This window comes from Lichenostomus cassidix, chromosome 3 (genome assembly GCF_008360975.1).
Source record: "Lichenostomus cassidix isolate B80296 chromosome 3, HeHo_3.0, whole genome shotgun sequence".
Lineage (NCBI taxonomy): Eukaryota > Metazoa > Chordata > Aves > Passeriformes > Meliphagidae > Lichenostomus > Lichenostomus cassidix.
The window spans coordinates 68,426,547-68,445,449 of record NC_139483.1 but is presented as its reverse complement, the minus strand read 5'-3'; the positions used below and the strand labels follow the sequence as shown (position 1 = coordinate 68,445,449).

Here is an 18,903-nt window from a genome sequence, read left to right as displayed (position 1 = left end):
TGTTCTCTGTGTTTTACAGAAAATTCTTTGCCAAAACCAAAATTGCCTGAGGACAGTGTTATTTCACCGTACAATATAAACCCAAGCTACCCAGGGCTTGCCACAGGAAATGGACTATCAGACTCACCAGCAGGGTCGAAGGATCACGGGAATGTACCTATTATTGTCCCATTAATTCCACCACCTTTCATAAAGCCACCAGCAGGTAAATCCTAATGAACATTTAAAAATGGTTTCTGTTATTGACAACATCCTGAGATTGCTGGATCATGGTGTCTTAGCAAGAGGGCTGATTTCAAAATGACTAAAATCCAGCCACAGGGAACTTTAAAAATTAGTGGGAGAGTGGCTTTAATCACTTTAGTATTCTTGAAAACTCCTGCAAATGCAATGACAACAAACTTGCATTGGTTGTGACACTCCTTATGCTGGATTATGCTCTCAACACTTGAACAGCATTTGCTTTTAGAAAAAAAAAATTGTTCTGGTGAATAAATCCTTTAAATAAATGAATGGAAGATTATGAAATTAAGAATAGGCTCCATGAAGGAAACAGTGAAAGAGACAAAGCCATCAAATCAGTATCATGTCTTTATATCAGGTTAACAAGTTCATACTGGGAAAACTGTCTCTTGATTCCCATTGAAATCCCTGACCATTGTCTCTCAAGGGTTTAATATGATCTTGACTCTACCCAGGAGACTGCACTGAGATGGTTTTTTTCATTAGATTTTTATCAGGAGTGGTTTTATAATGTGCCATTGCTCAGAGTTTGCATGAAAAATGATTTATTCCCCTCTGCATGCTGCTTACCGTAATCTGTGAAAGGAGCTCTTACGGCTACACCAGGGTGATTAATTGTTGTGTTATTGTTTACTGCTCCACACAGTGGGATAATTGGTGAATCCAGATAGGAGCAGGCTGAGTCCTGCTTCCATGGACATCTCTGGGTGGTATTGTGGTTGTTCTTGAGTGACCAAGGCACTCAGGAATACAGGATAGCATGCAACTCCTACCCAGGAACATTAGCTGTACACACACAGGGCTAAAGAGGTGCCACCAGGTGCAAGGGTGCTTCTGCAGAGGGAGAACAGGTTGTAGCATCAGGTGCTCGGTGTTGGATTGTCACCTCTGCCCTTCGTAACATTGTCTAACCATAGCTGCAAAGTACTGATTGATCAAAGGAAGTGTTTGCCTGTTGTCGGTCATGTAACAGACTACAGTTACCCCTCCTAAATTATTGTTATGCCATTGAGTTTTATTTCTAAAGAAGTATATAATATGCTATGAATAATTTTCACATGTTACTCAATGCACACTCCCTGCCAAAGACTTTCAATCTATTTTATACGATATTTGCTAATTACCAAAGCTATTTGGGCCCATTCCTGCAGCCTTTACACAGCTAAAGATCTCAGGCCATATGGGCTGGATCCTCAGCTGTTGTTGATTTGGCCCTAAAGCTTTAATCAAGGGCTTGTGCCATCCCAAGCTATTTTCCCCTCCAATCTGAGTCACGAATGAATCCAGAATGCTGAATTTGTGGTATGCGAACACAAGGCTATAGCATGCATTGTGCAAATTGCCACAGTTGCTGGATTTTTATGACACCAAATAAGCAGGAGGAGATGGAACTATGAAGTAGAAAAACAAATTACTGCAACAGTAGTTAAGTAGACACAAGGGAATCTTGGCCAAGTCAACTGCCTTCTGTTCTTTGCCTGTCCACCTACAACATATGATTCTGTGTTCAAATTTACCTCTAAGGGTAATGTGTAGAGAAAGCTTTTCATAAGTGTTTTCCAACTTTAGATTTTTAATTAACTCGTTAACAATGAGTATTGTCGCTTTACCTTCACAGGAGACACAAATGCATGATCTCTCCCTCCTCTGACTTTATCCCATGATGGGTAATGAGCTCTAGATTACCATGACTTCTGAGCAGAAGAACATATTTATCTCACCTTTGTTTTACAGAGCAAAGCTGGGGGGGATCTGAGTGGGGAGGAGAATCACAACCTTTGTGGGATTTGCAATAAGCATGGGTAGTAATGGTTTTGTTTTATCTTAGGGCGTAGGTGCCCTAGTCATGATCACTGCGAAGAGCTTGGCAAGAAACAACTGGTAGGAAAGGGAGTACAAAGGAGCCAGGGGAGCCAGCATGCAAGGCAGTGGTCTTGGCACTGCACTTTGACACTGTTTTGTGGGCACCACATCAAAGCAGAAAACTTCAGAGTGATACAAAGCCAGACAAGAGTAACTCTGGGGATGTTTTCTCAGAGTCCCTCACAAGCACAGGGGATGACTTTGGAAACAGCACAAAGGTGATTCTTTGAGTTGAGCAGGCAAATAATTAGACTCACATCATTAATTAATATAATGAAAGTCAACATTTTCAGCAGGGGGGACAGACAGGCTATGACTGACCTGCCACAAACACCAAAGTGGCTTATGTTTGAGTGGGTAAATGAAGTAAGGTGACTGGAGAGAGAGGCAGAAAGAGACCAAGAGAAAGCTTCAAGGTTGAAATACTGGGCAGGAAATGGGATCTTTGCAGCATATTTTTTGTGGACACACAGGGGACAAGGTTACATTACAGGCCAGAGAGAAAACCAGGTAGTGATGTGCCGTATTGACTGAGATGCTGAAAATCAGGATGCGTCCAGACTTTGTGAATGGATGAGGAAAGCTTTTAGATATTGTACAAGAGAAAAATCTACAAGGCTGAAATATAGCTCAAAAGGGAGTGCCCACAGGTGAAAATGATACCTAAATCATGAACCTGAAGGACAGGAAAGATGGTGCAGTCCACTGTTATTGAGCAGATAATATGGAGTGAGCACTCAGGGAGAAATTATTAAGACTTTAATTCTTGCTGTATTGATCTTGAACAGGAGGGTCAGCATGAGTAAAGAGGTGTCAGAGAGACAGGCTGAGGAATTCATTTGGACAGGAGTGCAATGGTCTGAAGAGGATAAGCAGATCTATTGAATTATTAGTTGAATATTTTTTGCTGATTAGATTCAATAGAGGTAAGAGGGAGAAGAGAAAGAGCAGAGCATGGACGATGCTCACAAACCCGAAAAGACAAACAAGAAGGGTATTCTGCAATGTGCACTGACGTAGCAGTTGCAGAGGTAGAAAAGGCACTGGGGAACACACAGTCAGGAAGCCAAGGGAAACAGGATTTCTAGGGAGGAAAATATGGTTCTTTTCAGAAATAGCTATCAGTTTGAAAAAGAGGAGGAAGGAGTGCTGATCCTAAACTGTCTAGGAAGCTGTCACTGAAGATTTCAGCAGATTAGGTTTTCCTTGAGTGTGCTGGAAAACTTTGAACAGTATCCTACCTACATTTGTATTTTGTATGACCAGGCTAAAACCTTGAAGAGTTAACAAAATTACCTTTTTTCCCCTCATGCCTATTTTGTAGAAAAGTGGTGTTTTGTTTTGTTTTGTTTTGTTGTTTCTTTTTTTACTTGAAAACCAAATAATTTTGAGCAGTCTGACTAAAATTTTATCTTCAAGCTGTTCAGATTTCTGTTTTAGTCAAATGAAATGTTAGGTTCCAATTTGCTTATATGATTCTGGAAAACATTGGGTGCTACTAACCAAATATAAACAGCTCCAGTAAAGGCACTCTGTCCTTGCTGTACCTCAGAATTAAACCCAAAAAAGGCTGAGTTAAATGCTTTGGTCCCTGTGTGGTGCCCTGAGTGTCTACAGACTCAGGTTATGGTGTGTCAGTGTAGGATGCCAAATCCAGTCATGGGAAGTCTCCACCAGAAGAATGCAAGTTACTCAGGTGTGGAGGCTTTTTGCAAGAACACTCCACTGATCTGCAGCACCAGGCAGACAGATCACACTCAAGCAGCGCCCAAATGCGACTTTATAAGTCAGCAGCAGCCATCCAACCTGCATCTGGAAGCAAATAAGAAGTCAGTGCAGCCTCCAGAGAGTTGGTGTAAGAGTCTTCTTGTGGCTGATAAGTGTCCATCTTGCCCAGCAGGCTGGAAACTACATTAAGAGCTGGCAGCAGATTGAGTGATTTTCAGGGTTAGTCTTGAGTACAGCCTGGCGCAACAAACTGATCCTAAGATTGCTTCTACTTGGTGTTAGAAGATTTTTATTTTCTGCACAGCAATGTACAGAAAGTTGGTGGGATTTTTTGTTTGTTTATTTTTCCAATTTCAAAGTTGTGTAGAAATAGCAAGGAACAGAAGTAGAGTAGCCAGGAATGACCTAGAACTAGAAATCTCACCACAGTTGTGCAGGGTATATGGCCTTAGTATGCAGTGTGCAAACCTTCTGTTATTCTGCAGCCCTTAATGACAGAATAAATTTGTGAGGGCACTTAGGGTGACTCTGCCCTTTTGCTCAGGCAAGTTTGGACAACTCTTGTTACCTGGGATGAAGAAAGGCTAAAATCAAGAGTAGTCAAAGAAGAATGCAAAAAATTCTTTCAATGTGGGTGAGAACAAGCAGCTTCCTTCCCATGGCACCTGCTGGAGGCTATGGTGTCTCAGTTTTCACATTTCTTTGAGTGCTCTTTGATTTACTCTATCTTGTGATCCCCATGGCAATGCCTTGGTAAGGAAGGTAAAACTGCTGGTTCATCTATTCTTTGAGCAAGAGGGTCAACAAAATAGGTCCCTTTCCTGCCTCCTTTTGGGTACAGGGGATGCCTGCTGCTCTGAGCATCCCAAACAAGGACCACCTCCCTGCAGTGCTGTGCTGCAAGGGGAGGTCACTGCCAAGGGACACAGTAGACAGGGAGGCATAAAGGATGATGACATGAAGTTGACTGAGCTTTTCATGGGGGGTAAAAGTACATGCTCCCTCCCAAGGTTTTCACAAGATACCAAGTACATTGGGAGAAGGAAAGGGGATGTTATTCCTATAACCCACAGATGAGTGTCTCTACATAATGTTAAGTTCAGTGATTTCCAAATTATAATAATATCAGAATTATAATGTACCAAATTATAATGTACCAGAAGTTATCAGAACTTGTAAAAGTGAAGGAGGACTGGGCTGGAGGAACTGTATCTGGTGAGGGCAAGTGTTGTAAAGGAGAAGAAGCAGCATTTTCAGTGCTGACTACCTTGTAAAATCAGTCTGTGACCTAAGCTGGCAAAGAAATGTCAGATTCAAGTACTAAAGCAAGTAATTAGTTATTTTATAGAAAGGATTGAGTGATTTTCTGTGTTATGGTTTAGCATTGCTTTAGAATTAAAGTTTATAGGAGATTTTGTAAATACAAGAGCAGATGAGTAACTTTGTGCAACATATGGGAATAAGGAGAGTTCCTGTCCTACAAACATTCTGGAACTGTCTGCTGTAACCACTCTCAATATTTAAATTGCATTGGAGGAATCTGAAAGCATAAAAGATGTTTTAAATGGTGGTTAGTAGGCCAGTAAAAATGAATTCCAAGATTATCTGTCAAAATTCACCAAGGAATTTGATCTATGAATACATTACCATGAGGTTTGATTCTAGGTGGAACCCAGAGGCAGTTTTGCTTAAGTAAAGACCACACCATCAGATCTATGTGGAGGAGACTTTCATTTTACCATGCTCTGGATCCCTCTTCAGCATTTCACAAAAATCTTCTGGTTGCTGAACAGCATTGCAATTTCTCTAACTGTAAGTTTTTCCTCCAATAAAGACCACTGCAAAAAACCCTATAGTCACTACTCTTCAAATTATTTCTCTTGTTTTCAGTTTGAAACATCATCAAATTTACACTGATCATAGGGTTATTACTGCCCGGGTCTTTAAATGCCAGTGGTTGCCTGGATGCCTGCCCCATCTAGCCTGCTGTTGATGTCTTTTGCTCTCTGTGGAGGGCCAAGTGGTTCCTGTGTGCTAAGAAGAAAATCATAAAGTCCATTTATGCACCTTAATAGCATATATTCAAAATACACTGGGAGTTCCCCCTCTATTAGCTGAAAGGGGTGCGCTTTTTTTTTGTTTGCATGTTTAAAACGTTCCTAAATGCTAGCTTTTGTGTTGTGCATTCAGTAAGAATGTGCCTCAGCTCATGCATAGAGAACGTAGGCAGGCTGTGGTTCCCCAAAATGCTTTTTTAAAAGGAGCTGGGACATTTTGCTTTATTGGCAGAGTAGTGAACTTGGAGAGACTGGTCCTTAAAAGGAAATGCATTGTCAAGGCTCTGAGGTATTTCCATAGCGATGGCTGCAGCAAGCTTTCTATTGTCAGCCCTATATTTTAATCTTCCTCTGGTAATTACTTTTTTTAAGGTACTTTTTTGTACCTTAAGTTTGTCACACACCCCATCTGTTTAGAGGACCAGCACTTTGAGTGATATCACAAGGGGATCTGCAGCAATGTCTCAGGAGTTTTGTTTCTTCACCTTTTTTAGTTTGAGATTAATTTGGTAAAGCATTTCAGGTGTAAGAAAAATTACTGTAATGGTACTTCTGCCTTGCTTGGGATCAACAACCTCAGGAACTACTTTGGAATGAGGGATCTGAATACATGCTACTTGGTTTTCCTCAATGGTGATCTGGGATTTCAGAAGCAGCTGGTGGGTAACTCAGAATTACCCAATTCTGAAATCCTGGCAGGTCCCAGTGGAAACAGTGAGCCCTTACTGTTATTGCTGCAGATGCTCAAGTTAAGTTAAGATCTAAAGTCTTTAAAAAGGAAGTTTTGCAGCTTTTCATTAGAAAGTAATAGTGAAAGGAGCTAGAATGTTTAAAGGTGCATATACCAGTGGATTGAGCATAGTTCCCAGTTTAAGGTAAAAGGGCTGTTTTAGCTCCCTACCCAAAAAAGCCTGGAATTCAAACTGCCTATGTGAGGGGCTGGGATGCAGCAAAGAGAAAAAGAGAAGGAATTGGATGAAAGCAGTAGTGGGGAGACATGGCTTCTGATAGTGTAGTGGAGGGAAACCCATGCTAGAGAGGAGTTGGTTGGTTGGGAGGCACTGAGGAGGGATGGGATGCCAAAATATTTTCTGTATCAAATCACAGGTACAACCACAGTCAAGGTACCCATTTCACAAAGGCTCACTCAGCCCAGGCTCCATACTTGAGGTCTCAATCCCAAATACTCCATCCTCCTGGTCTTCCTTCTGCACAACAGTACTGTGGTTGGGCATCTTCAGGAGAGATGTTATTTTCCTGCCAGAAGAATTGATTATCTCCTGCTGAATTTCTTGTGAGGCAATATGGAAAAGAAGGTTTTGAAGCACCTGCCCTTGAATCATCATACTAGGCAGGATTAGAGCTGTAACTGCATTTAGTTTCACCCAACTTTTTGAAACTGGAGTTAAAACTGAAAATATGTCTCATATGGTTCAAAATGGTATTAGTAGAGTGTTGCAACCTAAAACTTAGTAAACTGATCAGGATTTAACTCCAGAATTGTAGGGATTTTAGGAACATTGTATTAAACACTGTAGGTCACGCTGGTTTGCTTAGATAAAGAGGCAGGGCTGTACATGATGGATTTACTCTATTGTACTCATTGCCTTCCTTCACTTCCCCCACCTCTTTAAATTATGGCTCCATATAAGATCGATTAGTGTAAACTGCTGCTCATCGGGTTTAAGAAGAACAATTTTCTGCAGCTCCTTCACACTGGTTTGAAAGGAAAAAACATACCAAACATTCTGCTTAATTAAGACCTAAAGAGGCGGTGCAAACTTTTGATGATTAATTGAAGCATGCTTTAGACTGATGCATATTTAGTTATTATAATGTGATAATTTTATCTTGTTATACAAACTACTCCCTTTGGGAACATGATTTAACACTGCAAACACTCTGTGTTTATTGCATTGTTCATTATGAAAAATACACAGGATAAAAACCAGAAGGAGATGTAACTGAACAGTATCTGTGTGGTGGGTGCAGGGAGTACTTCTTCCACCTGTAATGACACAACCCAGAGGCAGAAAAACACAATATCGTAACTCCCACAATATCTCTCCCTGTGAAGACTTGAGAATTCAAGAAAAGTAGAGGCTGGAAATTTAGATCTTGTAGAATATGTAGAAAAAACTTACCTTTCTATTACCTGGTGTAATTACAGAGGACAGCAATATGTATGTTGTGCTGAATACCCTCCTGTTACTATTCAGTTGTGTCAGTCCCATCTCCTCTTTGTCTCACCTGTAAGAGTGCCCTTGCTACCTGCCATAAGTGTGACAGATCTGAGAACATGCTAAACGCTTTGCAAAAGCAGGTCATAAAGTTGCAGGCCCAGATGGAGGGAGGAAAAAAAGCAGTTATCAAAAAGTATTTTCTTTCATTTCAAAATGATCTGTGCCAGAACTTGCAAATGATATTTTTGTGCTTTACAATCATGTGTCAGCATAGCTGTGTGAGTCCTGAAAGTGATGGTGAATGATCTTCATCAGAAGAGCTGCTCCAGTGGGAGCTCACATGATGGATGTAGGCATGGTGTCAGGATGAGCTCATGTTACTTTAAGCAGATATGCTAAGCCAGACGACCAGCAAAAGTCTGACTATGAGCAAAGGAGAGCATTGCCAATGTAATGTACTGGTACAATTATTGTGGAGAAGCTTTCTTAGTGCACTTCTAATCAGGAAAAGATTTAGAATAATGTTGAAAGACAGATAACCAGCCTTAAACCACTGGATTTGAAATTTCCTGCTTCCCTGTGATCTCTTTGTTGCAAGTTCTTATAGCTGAGTGCTCTAGGAACAGGGATTTGATACATTTTCCTGAAAGCAGGGCAGGAATCTGGTAAAGTGATTTTTCAAAGAATTTGGCCTTGAAAAACAAAGGTCTGTGAAAGGATGAGAGGAATTTTATCTCAAATGGAATGCTAGATACGAATTTCTGGTTTCAGATTATTCCAGTGTGTGTTTAGCAGATGACAGCACTTAAATCCCAAGATTCTGTCTTTTCTTATTTCACCAGTCTTAATGTTTTGAGGCTGCATTATTGCTTCCCACTGCTGGTAGAAATATATGAAATACTACTTACTGTTAGTGTTGCAGTCCTCTTTTTTTGTGTCACTAAGCCTAATACACTGTAACAAAACATTCCTATTAGCTGTTTTCACAAGGTCTGCTCAGATCTCTACCACAACTGGTATGAAGAAGGAAAGCAGGCAGTCAGATTTGGATGTTTATCGTTGTCCCTAGCTGTCATCCACACCCATAGGCTGTTGCTGTCCATTGGTTAGTCTTCCAGGTATCAAGCATGGGTTCCTTTCCCTGCTGTTCTTAACTTCACTTGTAGTAGCTGAAAGAAAAGATGTGATTTTAGACAAAATTTTACCTCCCACTGGGCTGGACAGGGCTCCTGTTGATGGTCCATGTGATACTGGATGTGTTCTATTTCACTTGATGAACTGCATTACAAAAAGTTAGAGTTGCATCCAAAATTGACTTGGGCAAATGTACACCTGAGGGAGCAAAGACAACTTAAAAAGCCATCTATTAATGTTCTGTCCCAGGAAGTGTGTACTCTGAACCCCCTTTCAAAGTACTACTGTTTCCTGGCTGCTTCACACGGCCATACTCTGTTAATCCTTTCATAGCAGTGTTCCTAAGTCTATTAAATTGAAGAGGCATCTAGTTCTATTATTACTGTTACCATGAAAAGGATTACACTGTTTGATAGCTAGGGTGAGAAAGGAGTGAAATAGAGAAATAGTTGAAGTTCTTTGTGAGTAGATAGACTATTTCCCTCCCTTTCTCTTTTCAAAATGATGAACATTTTGACTAATATTGATGTTGCCTCTGGGATACCACATATCACTTCCTGGAAGTGCAGACAGAGGGTGGAAGTAGTAGTTTGTAGACCATTATCTGCTATTTTTTGGACCATCAGATCCGTGGACCACAAGTGAAGCAATACTGCTTCAAAGGATTCCCTGTGAGTTGGTGGTGAAGTTCTGCTGGACAGGGCATGGCAAGACAGCAACTTGACACAGAAGGTCCCTCTCCCTCTCCTCTCCTGTCCTCTCCTTGCCAGGATGTATCTTAGAGGAAGTCTTTTGTAGAAGGAGGTGGACTGATTCTGACTGTCCTGCATAACTGCTGGCAGAAAAGTGCAGAAGAATTAATAATGTGGCTTTTCCATGTAAACAGCTGCTGCTGGGAGCCTGTGTAATTAAAAATGGACAATTGTGTGGGTCTTTCCTATCATCCATGGATGGGAGTCCATGTGGATCAGTGAATAGGAACTGAATGACGGCTGAGGTGCTCCCCCTATCAGATCACTCATGAAAGCCCCTGAGAATCCCAGTGGTAGATCTCTGTGTTTCCCCTTAAAAACTGTGCCCCAGACAAGCCAACCTGCTTCAAAAAGAGATACTTCAGTGCCTACTTTGCCAGTGAACTCTCTTTCAGCTCTGTAATATTCCTTTTTCATTTATGAGAGTTCCTCTCACCAGAAATGAAGGCGATTAGAAAGGTATCACTGGTAGATCTTCTCTTTTCCAGAGATAAAATGCTTCTTATCAGTAGGAGAATATATGTTACTGTTATCTGAAACAAGAGTCTGCTGTCTGGTTCCTTTGATTCAGAGGAGCTTCTGTTGTCCTGGTACATTCAAAGGGGCAGGTTCAGTCTGTAAGGAATTGGTTTATTATGGTGCAGAAGTAGCTGAATCAGGGTGCCTTTGTAAAAGCTTAGTACTTCAAATGGCTGAGGATAAAAATGGGGGGAAGAGCTCTTGGTCTGTGCTGGAGGAGTTGACATCCTGGACAAGACCAGTCTGCAGAAAAAGCTGTGATGACCACATGCAAAACCACCATGGCAGCACCCTGCATGCCTGTGTGATGTTACTGCCAGCTCATGGCAGGCTTTGTGACCCTAGAGATGGCTAGTGATAACTTTAGCCAAATTGTTTTGATTTCCCTTGATGTTCAGTATATGAGGGCGCTTATAATATGGGCAAATCCCACTCTAAAGGGTAAGTGATGCAATACATTAAACACAAATCGGTGCTATAACTTAGCCTTAAATATAGGTGTAAAGGTAGACGGTCTGATTAAAACTAAAAGGTCATTATTTTACATTGTAGAATTTTATTTGTAGCTGTAAATCATAACACAATTTGTGGAAGGAAAAAAGTTATTAAACTGGCAATATTTATTCCAATAAGGTGAGTAAAATGCAGCACGTAGTTCTGAGTTATGATAGTCAGGGAAAGGAGCCAAATCACTCTGCTAAAAATTAGTTTGCCAATAATTTTACACAACGATGACAGTGTAGCTTCAAAAACAAATCCTTTATAGGGAAATAGGATGGCTGCATGACAGAATCTCTAAGCTATGAATTCTCCACAGCTCATGGACCAGGAACTGCTTTAACAATTAGTCTCCAGGGATATTTTTTCCCAGAAGTTAGACAATGGCTGCTGTCTGTAACTGAAAGGTCATCCAGTATCATAAACTGGACATAAGAACTGAAGAATTCTGATTTTTAAGTCAGAAAGATCCCTGCTACTTTATTGCCCTGATCTGTTTAGTAGGCTTAACTATCCAGTGCCATCCATAGGCTTAACTATCCAGTGTGAAGCTGAGGTGGGAATGATGACCACACAAGGATATTACTGCAAGTTAGTAAATAAGATCTGGGATCTTTTTACTTGGCAGAGGGCATGCATGCCACATTCGTAACACACATTAGAGAAAAGCTCCAAAGAGTCTTGGCAACTCTGCCTGAATTAAAATTTGACCAATGAACATAATGACTGAAGAGTAACCTGGCAGTAACAGTGCTGCATCTTCTGCCTTGCTCAAGTCTGTGTTTCCATGAATGCTGAATTCACACAAAAGCTCCCTGTTTTGTCCACTAGTCATTATTTCAAAACAATGCAGAAAAGGGGTGTTTCGTGTTCCTTCTTAGAAGAGGGCTCGTGTTAGAGACCTGCCTTGGTGCAGTACCTTCTGGCTGTGTTTTATCACCAGCTTGCCGAGCAGAGCATCTCAGGGACTCACTACAGCAGACTGTAAATAACAAGAACAAAGCAGCAATACCCACTAAACCTTCAGTCTTGGTTACTCGTTTAATAAAGAGTAGCGCACTCTGAAATGTGCTGAAATGTTTCTGCGATTTCCAGAGATTTTCAGCAGTGCACCATTTTTGAAGGTAATCATCTTTTCCAGCTGTTTTAGAGGCTTTGCCAGTCTGGTTGGCACAGGTCACCAGCTGCCTGAGGATGAAGCTGGTGATCACAGGGAGGAGCAGTTCTGCTCTCTGACAGTGAAGGAGTTAGAAATAAGATGAGCTGGTGCTGTTTGTATCTAAGAGTAAGCGTGCAGATGTCTGAGGAAGGTGTTTGCATCTCATGTAAACATTTTTCTTATATTTTTGTTGTAGAAGATGATGTGTCAAATGTACAAATAATGTGTGCCTGGTGCCAGAAAGTTGGAATCAAGCGCTATTCCCTGAGTATGGGAAGTGAAGTGAAATGCTTCTGCAGCGAGAAGTGCTTTGCAGCTTGCCGAAGAGCATATTTCAAGAGAAACAAGGTAAGAGAAATAAGGAAAGATGTAACTACATAGACATGGCTTTAATCAGGCCCAGCCTGAGTCTCATTTAGCATCTAATAGAAACTCTTTTCTTTTGTTTTCTCTGTTCACCTAGTCCCTCCACTTTCCAGCTGTATTGTCTGTTGGACTGTCAGCCCTTTACTAACCTTCTTTCTTTCAGTTTCTCTCAGCTTGATACTTGGGTTTTGTGAGAGCCAGGGAATTTAAATACTTATAAGCATTAACATAAAACTCCAAATTTGGCCTCAGAGTCTCAGGATACTTCCTACATATACACAACTAAGAGGAGGTATCATAGAAATAGAGTAGAGGAGGGTTGTGTGTGACAGTGCCACCAAGTCCTATGGCACTGGGATCATGGCCAATGGTTAAATGCTTTTAGGGCCTACATCTCAGTCCCATCACAATAGTGGACATGTTTTCACTGCTGCTAGTAAGCTCTAATTTTATTCTTTAAAATTTTAAATAAATTATCATTGCTGCAAAATTCAGACAGTATACAGTTTTTGGGTTGGGGTAAGCAATGCTAGAACATCTAGAGTAATGTGAAAGCTCCTCCTACTCAATTTAAATTTAACTCAGTCTAAAATTAGAAAGCAATCCTAATATTGAATGTCTACAAAAATTGCTGTAATCACTGAAGCACAGTGCCTGAAAATGCCCCCTAGGTTACTTCAGCAGCTGTTTTTCTGCAGCAGAATTTGTAACATGTCATTTAAAGAAAAACAGGGAAGAAGCACTTCAAATTTTTAGTTGTTAAAAAAGTAGCTGTGTCCTTTTGGTACTTAATAGTGTGAGCCTTTGGATATATTTATTGTCTTAGAAATGTTTATCATTCATAAAACCCTTTTCATTTTAGTTTCCTAATTGATGCCATTTACCCTCATGCTTCAGAACATTCCAAGCCTGTCAAGTTCAAACTGACTTCAGGTCTCTAAATCTGGTCTTTTACATCTGTCATAATAACAAATAAGTACATATGGATTCTAGACTCAAGATGCAATGTTATAGCAAATTAACCTCCTTTATAAATTTGGGTCACATCATCCTGCCAAAAAAAAAAAAAAAGCCCGAAGAATTAGGTTGCAAAAATCAGTAGAGTGGAATTTTAGCGGTAGTCTTGGAGAATCAAGCTCAGAGTGTCTACTGGAGCAGACAGGCAAGTAAAAGTCACATGAGTCTTCTGTAAAGAGTGTTGTTTACATTCATTTTATCTAGAAAAAGTGTAGAGGAGGGAAATACGTACTCCTTAGATGCTCCTCATTTGAAAATAAATTTTCATGGATGTATGTGCATGTGCACACATGCAGGCACAGCCCAGACACTCTGGGCTGACAGGATACAAATCTCTGTCAGCTGATGCTCCTGTGACTTCCAGTCACAAATTTACATGGATAAGATAATTCACAGTAATGGAGGCATTGTCAGTGATCCTGGTTAGGTGGTCCTGTGTGTCCAGAACTGATGAGTACCAGATAATTCGGGAAACCTTGGAGAGGCAGATGAAAGAACGTGGTGCATTCTTTTTCACCTACAGTTTAGATCCTAAAATAGGAGATTTAGATCTCCACTAAATGAAAATAAATGCATATTAACATAATGCATAGGTGTACTTCAGCCTTCTAGTAACTCATTAGTAGCAGGATTCAGTAGTAGTTTATGACCATGAATTTAATCAGTGAGGCAGTATATGAGAAGTTCCCTTTTACCTGACTATTTATTACCCTTGTGCTTTATTGGAGGCCTCCTTGTCCTTGTATTATGAGAAAGCATGAATTAGAGCTTCACATTCTCCTTGGTTCCCTTTCTGACACCTCTGCTAACTTTTTCTGGAAGATGCTGAATATTTCCATCCCGAAAGCTCTCTGTATTCATTATTTTGTATATGTGTGTGTGTGTGTGTGTGTGTGTATACACACACACACACATACATATATAAACACAATAGATGTTCCTAATATTTTCATATACCTTCATATCTCTGTGAAATGTTCTATTATTCACTTAAGAGATTTCAAACTAACAAAATGTCATATGGGAGGACTTGGTAAAACATGGTGAGAAAATATTATGGATAACATGTTGATTGGCTCTGCTTCAAAGCTAAGCCAGTGAGTTAAATTTTCTTTCTCTTTGGACCTGTGGAACCTGGAATTTCACAGGATCTGACTCAACAGGGGAAATCAGTAGCTGCCCCTTGCATGTGTGCTTATGGCATTAGATGATCTGGGGATAGAATATTTAGGAAGTGTTGCTGTTAAATTACGACAAGCACAGTAGAACTCAGCAGACCATCATGCTTCTTTGTTTTGTGCTTTGCCTGTTAGTAACAGAGTGGAGTCTTGAGGAATAAGATCAAAAGAGCCAGGCTGCAATAGTTTCAGATTTAACTGCTGACCTTTGCTCTGTTACTGCTATTCCAACAGTGTACCTGTCTTCTCCATGAGTCTAATGCTTATTTATGTATTTTAAGGAGTTATGCCACTCTACACTTTCTCATTTTTCAAACAGAGGAGCAAAACAGTCACGTTTCACCTGCCTCGTGCATGTTTTAAACAGTGGATCTCTGCCACAATATAGTGTTGTATTACATTAAATATGTACAGCTGCTGCGTTTCTGGGAGCTGATAGGACTTTGTGGTCACTTTATTTAAAGCTTGAATTTCCTAATGGATCACGTTAAGCAGTCTTCACTCCCTCGCCTAGATAAGAAGTGCTGTAATAAGTGCTTGCTTCAAATGATAGGACTGTTTAAGCAGTAAAGAATAAGCCATCACTAATGCCTCAAAACAGCACTAAGTAATGCTGTGAATTATCCATCCCTGAATGACAATTGCTGTGTTCAGAATGAGGACTTTTGTAATCATCTGAACAAAAAAATCTTCTCCCATACACAGGGCAAATGCACACTGCAGTGCTGCATGTCAGATTGCCCGCTGGGAAAAGGTTTGACATGAGACCACATTGAAGTAGCCTGAAAGTGCTCCTAAAAGCCCTAGGTCAGCTGGGTTCTGGCTGCTCCCAACTTCTAGCTCCTTCCCAGCCCTCTCCTGCACTAGGTTTAGCAAGAGTAACAACACACTGGAATAAGCTGGTGCCTTCCTGGCCTTGGGAGCTTGTGAACCCAAGCAGTTAAGTCAGAGGTGCCCATCAGGCTTTCCTGCCTTTTGTCCTGCTGGAGTTGTGTCTACTTGTGCTCCAGAAGTATCATCTTCTGCGTCCATACATAGCCAGGGTTCTCAGGGAGTTTTGTGCCTGGAATGGGAAGTTTGTAAGGAGAAAGACTGATGCAACTTTAAGTTGCTTCTCTCATAAGAAATGCAAATTTTGCTCCAGGTATTTTGAAGTCATAACCATTATAATTATGTCAGCCAGCAGCTATGCCTTGCAAGAATAGAAATATATGTTTTGAAATTATAAAGGCTCTCCCTGCAGAGTTAAATTTACCTAAATTATCAGAAATAAATGAACAAAAAATTGAGGCTTTTACCTCATTAAGCAAAACCCAAAGTATTTAGACAAGATCCAATTTAGAAAGAAACCTAAAAATACCACCACTGCCACCCCAAACAAAAATAACCCAAATCTGCATTCTTGCTCCCATTTTGTCCAGTTTGCCTAGTCAGATACACATAATGAATACTGTATAATGATAGCTTGTTGTGTCTAATAATACTGATTATAAGGAACCATTTCAGGAAAAGCGAGCATTTGGTACAAATGTTTGTAACTGAAGATTAAGGATTTGGATGCTCCCTTCTTGGATTTAATTTTATAGGCCAACTTATACAAAGTTAAGTACCAAAGAGTCACATAAGGGCAAAAAGCACTGGACCACCAAGTTGCAGAATATGGAATTTAAAGGGAACGATTAGACTTATAATTGGATCCAGTGAGTCTGAAGCCTAAAAAGATTAATTTTGAAATTAAGTTTATTGACTCAATGGGTCAGAAAACAAATTTATTATGACCAAATAGCCAAATGTAGAAGTAGGACTGATTTCATAAAGGTTATAAACTCTGTTCACAGATCTATTAAAGAATAATTTACTTGATTTGACTAAGGCTTTGGAGACATAGTGATGGCAAGGTTCTCAGGCCGTATTTTATACTTGACCTTGTTGCTGTTTCTCACTGCCTCCCAATTAGGAAGAAAAATGGATGTTTTTGTTTACAGTGCTGTCCAATTTCGTTCATACTAAAAAATAAAAAGCAATGAATAAAAAAAAATAAAAGTGAACTACTCTTTAATACTGTGACGATGTAAACAAGGATCACTCTTTTCTCCCTGTATAGTGATGGGCAACACTGTGTGTTGGTAGTGCAGGCAGGGAGTGTGGTTTATCTGTGTGAGATGAGATAAAATGAATGTGGACTATCAAATGGAGCTGTAAGAAGTCATACACATTTATTTAGTCTTGAGTTCTGTTGCATTAGACAGCTCCTCACATTTTCAAGCTATATATAAAGATGATAAAGTGCATGCAACATCATAAAGCTTTAGCTCTCCTGCCTGCATAATTTTTTGGTTAATTAATGTGTATCACTAAGTGATAATATGGACATTTATATACAAACATGTACTATAAACAGGGAGTAAACAGCAGCTATCATTCACAAAAATTATTACTGAAGATTGTCAGAGAAAGTTCTCTTGATTTCAAGCTTAATTGTGCGGCCTAACAATGCATGAGAGATGTTTAACAATCTCACTGATAAGTCAATGAGTAATGGCAAAAAAAAAAAGCTGCTTTCATCTCTTTCTTATGCGTCTACAAAATTTAATTTGTAAAACGTTCATTATTCACTGAAATTTGGAAAATTGCTTAAAGCAACTTGATGCAAATAATGACCTGACAAAAACCCCAAAAAATAAAGAAAAAAAGCATAGCTATTCCTTTAGACTCCCTTTCCATAATATGTTTTGAAACACAAGGGGCTCTGAATAGAAAATCTATTTCTCCTAGAGACTTAACTTCCATTAAGCAGGTGTTCAGAAAGGTCAGCGCAGAGCAGGTGTCCTCCCTTCTTTGCATGCGATTGTGTGTGTTTGGTTCTGTGGAGCTGTAGAGAAAAGTAGGATTTAATAAATGGTTCATGAAGTTGCTTCTGCCGCTTGGGTTTGCGTAGAACGTGCGTGCGTGTATTTGTGTGTGCACATCTGCATGTGTGCCTGCACAGTGGATTTGCCACAGCAGCCAATTAAAAAGGTTTCTTGCAAATGCTTGAAGGTAGAGGGGAAAAAGACAACAAACATCTCCATAGCTATGATTGCTTTGTTGAGATATAAATGAGCGCTGATGAGTGAATGCAGATGAGACGCTGAGTCTGCAGAGGAAACAGCTCAAGCGTGGGGCACAATTGCAAACTTCTCTGAGGAACTGGCTGGAGAAGGAGGGATAAGGAAAAATAACCTCATGCAGAAGATGTTTGTAAATTTTGTGGATGGTTGAAGGCCACACATAGTGACCAAGAATCTGGAACAAAGACTGAAATATTAAGAAAATCCTGAACTGTGAAAGAAATGGGTGGTTTTGGTTGGAAGGAAGATTGGCATCATTGTCTTGCTGTCATCAGCTGCCCTTGTAACTCACAGGATGCTAAACCCAGAGATCTCATAGAGCTGCTTCTCTAAACCAGAGCTAGGGTTTTTCATGATTAGAAGAGGCAAATGAAATTCCAAATTAACCTACTGAGGCCATCAGTCAGAATATCTCACTGCTCACCCACAGCAAAGCAAAATGTATTGCCATTGCTAACAATGAAAAGGGCAGCAGCACCTGACTGACGCCACCAGTGACTTAATGAAGGGATCTGGCAAACCCAGCATGCTTGTCAGTTTGCAAACTCAATGGACATTTTAATGTCCATCTGCTGCCATTTAATGCTATAAATTTGAATCAAATTCCCATTGTCTGAATTACTAGCAGGTATCCAATCCAATTAAAAGGCGTGTTCACTTTTAATTTTAACCACCGTGTCACATTACATCAGTCGTGTTGCATTCTGGCTGCTTTGGTTCTATCAAGATGAATATGCTAATTACAGCTGCCTCCTGGGGAGCAGGCATTTGATGCAAACAAAGTGACCAGTTTGTGCGAGGTGTCCTCACATCAGTTCTGGACAGCTTCAACGATTGCACTTCTCCTTTTTCCCAGAAGCAGATTTTGTTTACATACAGATGTTACAACAAGAAACCACTAATTGTGTTAGGGCTTGACTGGAAATGCTTTTAAGTTTTTTGCACACTCGGTGAATGCAGTTTAGAGCAATGGCTGGGATTTAAATAGATGTTCTGACACCTTGGTATTGGATAAGTGAAAGAAGGTGCTACCTGCAGAGCGACTGAGGGGGAAATATGGCCAATAGCCATTTTTCTGCAGGTTACTAAGGAGCTT

The 18,903-nt window shown here is 40.2% G+C and overlaps 1 protein-coding gene across 2 annotated transcripts in view; it reads left to right on the top strand.

Moving 5' to 3' along the window:
* SOBP (sine oculis binding protein homolog) overlaps positions 1-18,903 on the top strand; it is a 113,675-nt gene that overhangs the window by 11,639 nt on the left and 83,133 nt on the right. For both annotated transcript variants that reach the window (XM_085056219.1, XM_085056217.1), the window contains exons 3-4: positions 20-205; positions 12,333-12,484. In XM_085056219.1, the coding sequence (XP_084912345.1) occupies positions 20-205; positions 12,333-12,484 (338 nt within the window). The remainder of the gene's footprint in view (positions 1-19; positions 206-12,332; positions 12,485-18,903) is intronic.